We start from the raw sequence: 13280 nt of genomic DNA on the forward strand, positions 1-13280 counted from the left end.
ATTTATTGTTAATAGTCCATCTTTGTCTGACTAAAACTTAATGTCATCTTTGAGAGAGTATATTAAATACTTAAAAGCTTAGCACAAAAAAAAAAAATACTTAGCACAGTACCTGGAAATTATATAGCAAAAATCATATAAGTTTTAGTTATTATTTACAGGGTTCTGTTGTTAGACTGCCCATTTTATTCCATTGATCTACCTGTCTATATCTCTGAAAATATCACATTATTTACTATTTTTTCATAAGCTTTAAAATCTGAAAGAACAAACTATGCCCTTCACATTGATCTTAGTCCTAAAATTGATTCAATAATTCTTGGTCTTTACTCTTCCATATGAATTTTAGGAAAAGCCTGTCAAGTTCCCTGAAAAACATTAATGGAATGTTGACTAGAATTGCATTAAATTTATAGACTAATTTGAATATAAAATTGAATATAAATTAATTGAATATAAAATTACTCTTCGCTTTGATGTGTCTTACCATCCATGAACATGTTTGTAACTTCTCATTTAAGGAAATTTAAACTTTGTTTCAATGAAGTTTCATAATTTTATCCATAAATGTCTTTTACTTTTTGTTAGACTTCTCCCCATGCACCTTTTGGCTTTTGTTGCTGTTTTAAGTGGTATTTTATTAATCATATTTTCTAATATTTTTGTTGCTGATGTAGAGGAATACAATTAGCTTCTGAATATTGATATTATGCCCAAAGCATTATCAAATGCTTAACAGATCAAACGGTGGACAAATATATAATCTGAAAATCACGAATTTCTCTCTTTTAATTTTTATACCTTTTATTTATTTTACTAATATTACATAGGACATAGTTTATTATCCAAAATTCATAGAAGTGAAAAATGACATCCTTTTGCTGACATTGAAGGAAATGTTTCTAACATTTCACAATGAAATGGGTTTGATACATACCCTTTATCAGGCTAAGAAAATTCTGATCAAGTATTACTTAGCTAAGAATCTTGGAAATTGTATCAAAAGCTTCCCTGAATTTATTGAATATTTCATTACTTTTTTAATTTTGTGAATTATCATATCTTCTGTAATGATTACTTTTGCCTGAATTCCTGTAATAAAAACTAGCTGGTTATGATTTTTTTTTAAATAAAAAAATATATCACTGGATTCAGTATATCAGAATTAACTTTTTTTTTTACTATGATTTTGATCTATAATTTCCCTTTCTCACACTGTCTTTATCCAGTTTCCAAGTATACTTGCCTCAAAAATTGAGTTAGGGAGTGTCTTGGTTTTTTCTATTTTGGGGGAACAGATTGTCTATTATTGGGTTTATCATCTATTCTTTGAATGTTTGATAAAATTTGCCTGTAACAACATCTGAGTCATGTGAAACAGGGAATAGATTTTTAAATTATTTCAATTTCTTTAATAGTTTTAGGTATATAGATTTTGTATTTATTTTTCAATTTGGATTAGTTATATTTTACTAGGAATTTTCCATTTCGTCTTAGTTTTCTTATTAAAATCTTTATAACATTCTTAAATGAGTTTATAAATCTTTCATATACCTGTAATCACATCCCTCTTTTCACTTCTAATATATTTGTGACCTCTTTTTCTTGAGTAATAATATCAGGTTTGTTTATTTTCAAAGTTCAGCTTTGGGTTATGTTGATCCTCTCTTACATCTTTGTTTTCTATTTCCCTCATCTCTTTTTTTTGCTTACTTTTTTTTTTCTAACTTCATAATTAAATTTAGGTCGCTAATGACTTGCCTTTCTTACCTTCAAACATAAACATTTATGAGCATAAATCATACATTTCTTCTAAGTACTGCTTTAGCTGCACCCCACAATTTTGATACGTAAGATTTTAATTACTAGTCACTTCCAACATTTTCTAATTTCCATGAACTCTATTTTAACCCATGAGTTATTTAGAACTGTTTTAAATTTGCTAAACATACTGCAGTTTTTGCTTTGTTTTTTCTGTACCATTTTAGATTTTTTACTTAATTACATTGTAGTCAAATTCAAGAATCTCTGAAATGGTATCTACCCTCTAGAAATCTAAACCCTGAGCACCCTGACACGTGGTTGCTGTATACTATTTTACTACCACCTTGTCTTTATTCCCCAAATTAATGATTTTTATATTGTTTCACAAAGCAAATGTTTAGATTTACTCTAAAGTTTACCAATTTTTTTTTTCCTATCGCTTCTTGTATTTTATTCCTTCTTTCTAGGTTCAAATTCCTTTTCCCAAAGAGACACTCTTTAGTTGTTTAAGAAAGGATCTGTGGGTAGCAATTTGTTTTTTCCCCCCGAAAACAAGGGTCATTTAATCCCCACTCTTGAATGACAAATAACTAGATGAACTGTTGGTTTTCTCTCTACCATCTGAAGATATCCCATTTTCTTCTGAGTACAATTGTTGAGAAATCTATTGTCAGTGTACTTGCTGATTCTTTGTCAGTAATCTGTTCTCTCTGGTTGTTTTTCAGTTTTGCTCTGTTTGCTATGCAATAGTTTTAATTCAATGTTTCTTGGATTTGGATTTTTATTTATCCTGCTCTGAACTCATTTTGTTTCCTTCATTTACCAAGTTATATCTTATAAAAACTCAGAAACATTTTCAGCCACTTTCTCTATTCTCTCCCTCCAGAACTTGGAATTAAAAGTATGTTGGATATTCTCATTCTATCCGCCATGTTGTTTAACTTCACTTTCATGTTTTCTGTTTATGCCACATTCCAGCAAATGCATTCAGTTTTATTTTCCAATTCCCTAATTCTTACTTCAGCTATGTATATTCTACACAATAGTCTATTTCAGTAGAATAGACATTGCTGTTGTTTTTAGGTGCCATTGAGTTGGTTCCGACTCATAACAACCCCACGTACAATAGAACAAAACACTACCCAGTCCTGCTCCATCCTCACAGTTGTTGTTCTGCTTGAGCCCATTGTTGTAGCCACTGTGTCAATCCATCTCATTGAGGGTCTTCCTCTTTTTCATTGATCCAGAATAGACACAGCTCTTCTATTAATTCAGCTACGTGTATTAATTCTATCAATTAATCTATACCATTCTTGGCAATACCATTCTCCTTGCTAGTGATAGGTTTAGAGACATGGGGCCCAGTCCTGGACAATTAAATCTGAAGGGAAGGATGCTGGAGGCTTCTGAGAAAAATGTTTCTTTGATCTTAAAAAAGAAAAAAATAGGGAAAGTGGGCTATTTCTTCTGCAAATTCATTGCTTCAAGATGTGTTGCCTGAAACTGCCATGGTCATTCTATGACCATGAGAGAAGACAGCCTCCAAGCTGAGGAGGCAGAGGTTCTGGATTATGTTGTCTTGATGAATTAACAAGAAAATTTGCCCCAACTGGTATAGAAGGATTTAACCAGATGGCTGGCTGAGTGGCACGAAAGGAACCTGCTATGAAAACAGATGCACTGGCATTAAGATGAGAAAAGGCCAGGTGATATAAAAACCCAGGAAATACAAAACTTCCTGTGGGAGAAGATAACTACAAGAGAAGTTGAAGCTACTAGGAACTATGGAATACCTTTTTATCTTCTCATGCAATAAGTGGGTCTGAATGAACATGCCTAATCAGTGTCAATAATGTTAGCTATAATTTGCTTTATCCATCTTGCGCCCTTCAGCTCAAAAATATTCCATCTCAGCAAGCTACTGTGTTACAAAGAGCTGGAGTAGTATAATAGAAAAGGAATGTGATTCTGATTCAGGTCCTTGAGTCTGCACTTCTCAGCTATGTAAACTTGGGTAAATCACTAATTTCTACAACTTTGCTTCTTCACCTGCAAAATGAGAATAATGTCACGTGATACAATGAGGTTGCTGTTAAGATTAAAAGAGAGAAAGTATGGATTTATAAACTGTAAAGACCTTTAGTAATGTTAGTTACTAAAGTGACCTATCCCTTTTCTGATTTGGTAAATAAACTCATGTAAATTAAATCACATGGTTAACATTTGCTTTCAAAACATTTGCAATCCTTAAGCCAAAGCAATAGCTCAGACAGAAGTTCAGAGGACAGGGCTGGCCAGCAGGGGGGAAGAATCTTCTGAGTAGGTGATGTTTTATAGACAGCCTAGGTTTGCCTGGTGTGAGCTATGATCAAACCATGCAGCCTGGATCCTCAGACAACTAAAGGGTGCTACTGAGGGTGTGCCTGAAAAAGAACAGCAGGATTCAGTTTTCACAGCAATGGCCAGGCTCCACACTTCTTCTAGGGGCTCTTTTGGGACTCAGTTACCAGCATCCTTCTTCTCATGTAGACTATTATCACATACGAGGGCCAGAGACAATCTCTTTCTCTTCTTTGTTCTTCTGTTAATGGTTTTGCAGTTTAAAAAAAAAAAAGAAACAAACCACATTGATTACTGAAAGCATAAATGTAATGTCTGGGGATATTGTGAAGAAGAGGGAATAAAGACCCCTCCCTGTGACACATCTCACACTTTCCAAACAACAATTCCCAAACTGGTCATTTCATCAGTATTTGTCAAATCCACAGAATCCAAAAAAGGCAGATCTGATCCAAAGCTTATTTTCAAAAGAAGAAATATGAGGCTAAGAGAGGTAAAGGGACTTTACTGGGTCTTCTGATTTTTAAATTTACAGTACCATACAAATTCACCTTTACTTTTAGTAAAGGGGATAACTCAACAATATTCTTGTGTAGAAGTTACAGGTTAATGTGTTACAATAATGGGGAAATATATTAAATAACTGATTAATGGGCTGGGATAGGTAATGTTTAAGGTGGTGTGCCTACCTGGCTGGGCCATGATCCTCATGGTTTGGCAGTTATGATGTAATTTGACAGGTTTTTAATGATGTAATCACCTCCAAAATGAGATCTGATATCATGTTTCACCTCCATGATGAGATCTGTTGTAAACAACCAGTCAGATGAAAGGGAGTTTCCCTGGGGGTGTGGCCTATAGCCAATATAGCTGGACTTTTTGGCAAGGTTCACTGGTTTTTGCTCACACTGGACCCTGCAGCTGGCTCCTGTTCATCTGACCTCAGGTTCTTGGGACTTGAGCTAGCAGCTTACCTGCCACCTTACCTTTGAATCTTGGGACACGTTGGCCTCCACAGCCTATGAGCCAGAGGCCTGCTATCTGACCTTATGATCTTGGATTCACCAGCACCTGTGGCTATGTGAGTCAGGGGAAGCCTCCAGCCTGACCCACGGACTTGGGACTTCCAAGCCTCTACAACCGCGTGAACCACTTCCTTTATACAAATCTTTTTCTCCACATATTTATACACTGGATACTTACTGCTATTAGAAATGTAATAGGAAACATGGACAATTCCATGTTCAAGGATGATGACTTGAAGTTATGTCTAATCAGGGTTTAAGTAAAGAGAAATGAAAACATGAAGACACACATGCCTGCTGAATCAATGATAGAACACGAAACCAGCCTTTAACTCTATTAGGCAGTGCTCCCATTTATAGGCTCCCATATATGGAAAGAGTAATTCTTACCCCGAAGGCCTCAAGGAGTTGGGGCTGAGCTCAATGGATGAAAGCCACAAGAAAACAGGTTTATACTGAATATAAGGCCCTTGTAACCATAAACTGTTGTAATTCCATGAACTGAAGAATTAAAATAATGGCCCCCAAATGAATTTTCTCCAAAAAAAAAAAAAAATGAATATACTAAAGTTAATGCATTTTAAATAAGTATTATTAGTGCTTCTAAAAGAGCTGCATTACAATTCAACATTAATTGGTCAAGTCATTAATTTAAAGCAGAATGGGCAATATATTCTTATTCACCAGTCTGAGTCTTGGGTAATCAGTCTTTATGGCCTTAAAAAACACCCTGTTTTCAATAGTATCCATTCACCATCTGGACTGTAGTAATAGTCATGCAAGATTTCCACTCTGTTCATTTGGGGGCAACGCTAAAGGAGCATTCTCTAGGTCTCTGAACTTTAACCATAGGAATTTTTACATGGGCAAGCAGTTGTTTCCTGCAATTTCTTTGCTGTAGTAATTCCAAATATAGTCAAGTGCCACACAGACCTTACAATTATTCCAGAATCTCTTGGGATTAAGATTCCCTTATCTTGGTTTAAAGGAAAAAAAAAAGAAGAAGAAGAAAGGAAAAAAAGGCTACTACTTCCATAACTCAGTTACGGATCAATTATTCAAGGCAGATAGAGACCGGGAAATTTTCACTGAAGAGTCAAGAATTCTAATGTTAATCCTCGAATTCAGGCCCTTTTTACTATTTTTCGAAAGCATAAATTACCCTGCATTGAATGAAGTGGGGAAGATTTGATCAGAAGTGTCAAAAGTAGGTTAAGAATCTCTGACAGTACCCCATGGGGAAGGGACATGTGCCCCGTTCAAGTGTGGCTTTTTAATTTAAACCACCAAGAGCGCTTGCTTAGCTGGTTTGCAGCAGCACTCCCAGTGAGGCTGAAGCTTTACAGCGCCCAGTCACACTGCAGTCTCTGACACCTGGTTGGTTGTTACATTTCTACTCTATAATACCAGGTGGTGCTCAAGAGTGTCCTTTCCTCCCTGCTCAACCCCTAGCCAGCTGTTAGGAAGTATATATTTGGGGCATGTTTTTTCTGCTTCTGACATCAGTAGAGCGCTCTAGTGGTTTGATTATGATAGAATTCCATGCATTTGATTCTTAGTTCTGGCTGCGCATTAGAAATATAGGCAAGTTTCATGGCCTGTGTTCAAAGATTTACTTCCTAAATTTTACACTTACTATGTTTGCTAATAAATGGCCACAGTAATAATAGACCATATGTAAGAATTTGTTAAAAAAAAAAAAATTTGAGGCCAAGAAACTGGCTTAGATTTCAAGCATTACCATAGGAAATATTTGTTAAGTACCACTGTTTTGGCCTAAGATGTAGACGGGGAGAAAACAGATGATTTTAGGATAAGGTTAAAAGGTTCTAAAAGAAATCCAAGAGACCGACACTGTCCATGTTCATTCAGCATTACCAAGAGAAGAAAGACACTGCTCCTGGACACAAGCATCTTTGTCTCAAGGAAGAAACGGGGGAAAGAAGTGGAGACAGAGGTGGAGACTGATGGATGCTGGATTTTAATTTCAGCTAACTCACCAGAGGATCTTGGCTAAATCATCTGGCATCCGGTTCTGTTCCATCCTGAGAGGAATTAAATGGTATTGTCTGAGCTACCTAGCACTGCTGTAACAGAAATACCACAAGTGGGTGGCTTTAACAGAAATTTATTTTCTCACAGTTAGGGGGCTAAAAGTCCAAATTCAGGGTGCCAATTCTAGGGGAAGGCTTTCTCCGTTGGCTCTAGAAGAAGGTCCTTGTCTCTCCTGAGCTTCTGCTCCTGGGTGATCTTCATGTGGCTTGGCATCTCTCTTCCCCCATCTCTGCTTGTTTAATCTCTTTTATATCTCAAAAGAGATTGACTCAAGACACACATACAATAATACTGCCTCATAAACATAACAAAGACAACCCATTCCCAAATGGGATTATAACCACAGGCATGGAGGTTAGAATTTACAACACGTATTTTTGGGGGATACAATTCAATCCATAACAGGTATAACACAGGGATTGGTAAACTTTCTTCTGTAAAGGGCCAAATAGTAAATATTTTAGGCTTTGCCATACTGTTTCTGTCACAACTACTCAATTCAACCACTGTAGCATGAAACCAGCCATAACCAACAAAAATGTATGCATGTGGCTGTGTTCCAATAAAACTTTATCTACAAAAACATGATCTAACCGGTGGGCTGTAGTTTTCAGACATAATACCTACTTAATAAAGAGAACTTAATAATATTTAGAGAGGTACTATAAAAAGGAAAGATAAAGAAAATTACATATTAAAGAAAAAAAACTTAAAGATGGCTTAAGAGAAAGTGGTTTATCTGAGAGAAAAACTGATACCACAAGGTAGGTGCTCTCTACAAAAACAAAACCCAAAGACCAAAATCTGAAATCTATTTTTGATGAAAGTTATTAATAATGGAATTTAAACCACACCTGGGAAGTTTTTAAAACATAATCTCTGGGGAAATCCCTGGTCTTTTCTCAAACTTGAAAGAAATAAAGTCGAAATACTGAATCCTGTTTGTAAAGTGCTTATTATCTTAGTGGATACTATCAACCTAGAGAATGATGTTGGCTTATTTGATTACTTTTTAATTATTTTTCCACTAGAGTCAATTTTAAAACCTTTTTAGCCAGCAGGTGACATTTATTTAATTAATAGTCAAGGGGGATAGAAACCATGATTAGGTCCTTTTGTTTTGTACTTTTCTACTAGTTATCCTAAGTCTTTATAACACCTAATCATGTAGCAACATTTCAGTCTCCTGTATGCCAACATCAACTACTTCAAACACTTTATCAAAACCACAATTTTCCAGCGTAACTGTGACATAAAACACTGGCATGGCCTGAAAAGGAAGGACAATCCTCTTTGTAGATTTAAACCATTAAGAAGTGCTTGCTTAACTATATTCCTCGTTTCTCTTATAGCTTGTAATTTTTCTAATATTCTGGAAGCAAATTTTATAAATTGAGAATTTTGAGGAAATACAGATTCTCAATCTCTTATCTGAAATCTTTGGGGTGGCCACATGCGTTTCAGATACAGAACTTTTCAAATGTGAGAAAGGTCATTCAACATGTAGTTTGGATACCTCCCGGAAATCTGGAGTAGCAACCCATAATCAAACGTGCTAATTTTACAGCAGCCAAACCCATCCACACTAAAGAGAATGAATAAAATAAACACAAAAATCAGCCTCCTGTCAGGCAGTGCAGAATTTGCTGCAAAGTGTCTTTGCTTAAAACTTATGAAAAACTTTTTGATTTTCAGAGCCTTTTGAACTATGGATAAGGGATTGTGTGTATAAAAACAAAACAAAAAAAAAAAAAACCCAGCCTTTCTGAAGCCTTTTTTTGATTCAAGGAGACCGATAATATAGAGAATTTGAATGATACAGCCTTGTAACTAAAGATAAGAGGCCTGGTGGTACAGTGGTTAAAGACTCGGCTGCTGTCCAAAAGATTGGCAGTTTGAACCCACCAGCTGCTCCAAGGGAGAAAGATGTGGAAGTCTGCTTCCATAAAGATTACAGCCTTGGAAACCCTGTGGGGCGGTTCTACCCTGTTATATAGGGTCGATTCGAGTCAGTGTACTCAATGGCACTGAGTGGTTAACTAAAGATACTTTCAAGCGTTAATTCAAGAACTATCAGCCTACATTCTTCCATTCTAGCCACAATCACCAAGAGAAAGGTGCTCTCTCTGCTCTAAACGGTCTTGAGTTCTTTTCAGACCCAGCACACACATGACATAGAACCCACCTTCAGCACTATTAGTGGTCATTCTGGTGGTGATTCTCAACCCAAGGGGTTTGTCTCTCAAGGATTTCTAGTAGGCGACTTTGATGTAAGTAATCTAGTAACCTTTAAGAATCTTTGATTTTCTCCCCAATAAAAATATGGTTCTTCTAATTCTCTCAGTAATACTGCAACTCTATATTTTAACTAGCACTGATATCTACAGAACTCTTTACTTGTTTGATTACTGTAAGTGTGGACCATGCATTTTCAATCCTGGCTGTACAATGGCAAGACACGCAGAACTCTGTACAAATATGGCTGTATGGGCAACACCAAACGAAAACACTCAGAGGTGCAAACCACCAAAAGACAAGTGTCCTCCCTCATACTTAATTCAAAACAAAAACACTAAATCATGAAACATGTGTAACAAAGTCCATCCTAGGGATGGTTTGTCTCACGAATCTCCAGGGTGCTCTCCTTCCAATGTTTCTTCCTTTCTGATGCCTCTGCTTTGCCGCAGTCCTCAGCATGAGCCCATTCTGCCTACCAGGTAACCAAGTACTGTGTTTACACCCAACATGGAAGCAGGCAGGTGATTCTGATAAACAGCCAGGCTAAGACCGACTGGGAGCCCTGGTGGCACAGTGGTTAAGCATTCGACGACAACCAAGAGGTAGGCAGTTCAAAGCCACCAACCACTCCTTGGAAACACTATGGGGCAGTTCTACTCTGTCCTATGGGGTCATTATGAGTCAGAATGGACTCAAATGAAATCAGTTTTTTTGGTTTTTAAGAACCACTGGGTGACAAGTGCCTCACCTTTCTTTCCCCGCCAGGGTAGAAGATGAATTCTATTTCTCGCCTGATGCACATGAGCCTTGGGTCTTGTGTTAGTCCAGCTTCTCCAAGAAGAAGATGACAAGATAAGCTATACAACGATGTTATCAGGGGAAAATGTCTCTGTGAGGGAAAATAGGGAGGGGGCTGGCCAAGCTGTGATGGAAGCCCCCAGGGAAGTGGATGGGGGGACACAGGGAGAGAGGAGGAGAGAAAGTGGGAGAGATAGAGAGGAGGGAGAGAAAAAAGGGGTGGGGGGAGGGAAAGAAAGAAGGTTGGATGCAAACACCTCAGACTGCACATCAGTCTAAGGAAGCTTCTACAGGGCCCTTGGAGGGTCCTCTGGCCGAAGTCAGCCTTCAGAGGAGTTCTGTGTCTCCAGGAATGGGCCAGCCTCAGTAGCCCTGCCAAACTCAGTCACTGGCAGAGAGAGGCCCGTGAAGTCTCAGTACAGAAGAAGCTGGCCCCTAGTCAGCCCCCTTCTCTGTATTCTCCCAGCGCTGGCGATCTGAGCCATCAATCTCCAGGGTGGTAAAGGGCCTCACTCAGTCTCCCCGGGAAAGAGCTGCACCTGCCCAGCATCTTTAAAGCCCCCCCAACCCCCCCAGTGACTATTCATCTAACGTCTCACTATTGTGAGGCTGGTGGAGGAAAAAGGAAAGACAGAAGAAGCAAAAGCAAATGTTACTAGAATATTTAACACAAACTCACCAAGCTTTCATTTCTGTAAACAATGTACCAAACATTTTATTTCTCTCACAAGTTCATACGCAAGTCATTGACTCACGAAGCATTTTCAGAAATACAACAGAACATGATTACGCTGTACCAATGAAAGAATTACTTCTGTCCCAGAGGATTAAGTCATATAAAAATGTTACAAATATTTGAGTTTATTTCTAAGCTAACTGAGATGATGAGTGTGTGCATTTCTATAAAACCACTTTTCTTAGTTTGACTTTTATACATGCATTTTTAGAATAAACCATTAATGCAGTATAATTTGAGCACTGCCAAGAGCCGTGATTCATACCAAAAATACAAAGAGATAACCCAAGTTCCTGATTATGGCCATTTTAAAGACACAAAATACTAGCATGCTTGCTATGAAATTTCTGTTTATAATGCTCCTTTTAGTAAACTGCAATTAACCACTGACACACAACTCGGTGTAAAGCTGGAGGCTGTATACATGACCTCTGTGACACTTTCCTTCACAGGAGAGAAAAGAATAATGTTGAAAAGGCAATGACCACCACACTGTATCAGAGATCAAACATTTAGGGCATTAGTTATTGCATTCTTCTTAAGTTACACATCAAATAGAACTACAAAAAAATTTTAAGTTTTACAGTCAAGTCTTCAAACACAAGAATAAAGACAGAACTACTACCGCACATCAACAAAAACAGAGCAAGCCAAGTGTGTCCACATACTTGTTTAATCATTAAATCAGTGATTTGATAGCAAATTCCATGTTAAAACCAACTCAAGGTTCATCCAAGGAAATTAAGTCCTTCGGAATATTTTTTAAAGCTTTAATAGGCAGTGTGTCTCTGATCAAAAGGCCCTGGTGGTTAAGCTCACAGCTGCTAACTGAAAGGTCAGTGGTTCAGACCCACGAGCCGCTCCACAGGAGAAAGATGTGGCAGTCTGCTTCTGTAAAGATTACAACCTTAGAAACCCTATGGGGCAGTTCTACTCTGTCCTATAGGGTCACTATGAGTTGGAATTAACTCGATAGCAATGGGTTTGGTTTTGAGATCTCTGATCAGCATGAATAAGATGCAGAAAGGACAGAAAAAATACTGTATTGAACTGATTTTCACAGGCCTTCCCCTTCAAAGAACACCTCTACCATTTATTCTCCACAGCGTATCGGGCCTTATTTTAATTACATATAAAGCAACCAGAGATTTTCATCCATCTTAGTATTTTAAGATACATCTCTAGGTATGCATTAAAATTAAATGTTAATTTATGATGACCTTTAAAGTATTTTGACCTAAAAAAAAAAATTTCTGGGAATATGAAAGTATTGAATTTTTCATATTACTGAGTCTTGAAAAACTTAAAGTGCAATATTTTAATGTATCAGCAAATTATAATGGTGCCACGTAAGTTTATCTTGAAAGAGCATGTAAATAATTTTTGAAATTTTGTGACTGCTACATTATAGAGAACAGATTATAGAATATTTTATGGTTTGACTGTCCACAAGTCTTTATATTATAGTGCAAAAAGGAAAACATGTTTTAATTAGAAGAAAAACAATGTTTTCATGAAAATAGGAAACATGTCATTTCTTCCTTTATGGCTCTTTTTCAATCACCTGGCTTACCAAAATATGATCGCAGTTCAATTACTAAACAAATTACCCTTCAACAAAATCTCAAAATGTCCAACCTCTGACCATAGCTAAAACCTCTCAAAGAACACTAGTCAGTCTAAGCTCCGTTCTCATTCGTCGGTAAGGACTTTTAATTAAAAATGAGCCTATTGCCTCTTGCTTCACAATTTTAACCTTAAGGAAAACTATACTCCGGGTCTGAAATGCTGTTTCTTTGAGGGTCTGACCCATTCAGTGGCAGTGTAGGAGTGGGCAGGTAACATATACAGGGTTTCAAAATCAGTGGGAAATAAAGGGGCCGGGGGGGAATGGAAAACCCAATACTAGCTATTCTAGAAAAACTTCTAGAGCTAAAGGGTTGATGGAAAAATGCCCTTGGGCACAATGAAGCAGAGTGATTTACAGACAAGGTCAGGGCGGTGTTTCCTCAGCGGCAGCCCCCAGCCTACCAGGATCAGTGCATAAGATGTGGCTGGGGCCTGAGAACTTTCAGAGATGGCTGCTTCACCAGTTTTTGCTGCTGTCTCCTTGACTGTGTATCCTCAATGGCGTTACACACTCTCTGTAAAATAAAGTATTTATAGTGAGTTTAAGACATGTATGAGCTCATTCAGTGAAGAGAAAGGTAGGAAATCAGGAACTTGCAGAATATTCTTGCTGGAACTCTCCACACAGCTCCAACAGCGAAGGGCAGGAATATACAGTCTGCACATGGAGTGCAAGGTAAGACCCTTCTGCCCCA

General features: G+C 37.4%; 1 protein-coding gene across 3 annotated transcripts in view; it reads right to left on the reverse strand.

The window, feature by feature from the left end:
* Positions 1-10895: 10895 nt before the first annotated feature.
* The window catches only part of VPS13C (vacuolar protein sorting 13 homolog C), a 187333-nt gene continuing 184948 nt past the window's right edge, over positions 10896-13280 (reverse strand). For 2 of the 3 annotated variants that reach the window (XM_049905874.1, XM_049905873.1), the window contains one exon: positions 10896-13100. In XM_049905874.1, coding sequence (XP_049761831.1) covers positions 12993-13100 — 108 coding nt within the window. In that variant the 3' untranslated portion in view covers positions 10896-12992. The remainder of the gene's footprint in view (positions 13101-13280) is intronic. The other variant, XM_049905872.1, reaches the window with a different exon arrangement.

Source organism: Elephas maximus, chromosome 13 (genome assembly GCF_024166365.1).
Source record: "Elephas maximus indicus isolate mEleMax1 chromosome 13, mEleMax1 primary haplotype, whole genome shotgun sequence".
NCBI lineage: Eukaryota > Metazoa > Chordata > Mammalia > Proboscidea > Elephantidae > Elephas > Elephas maximus.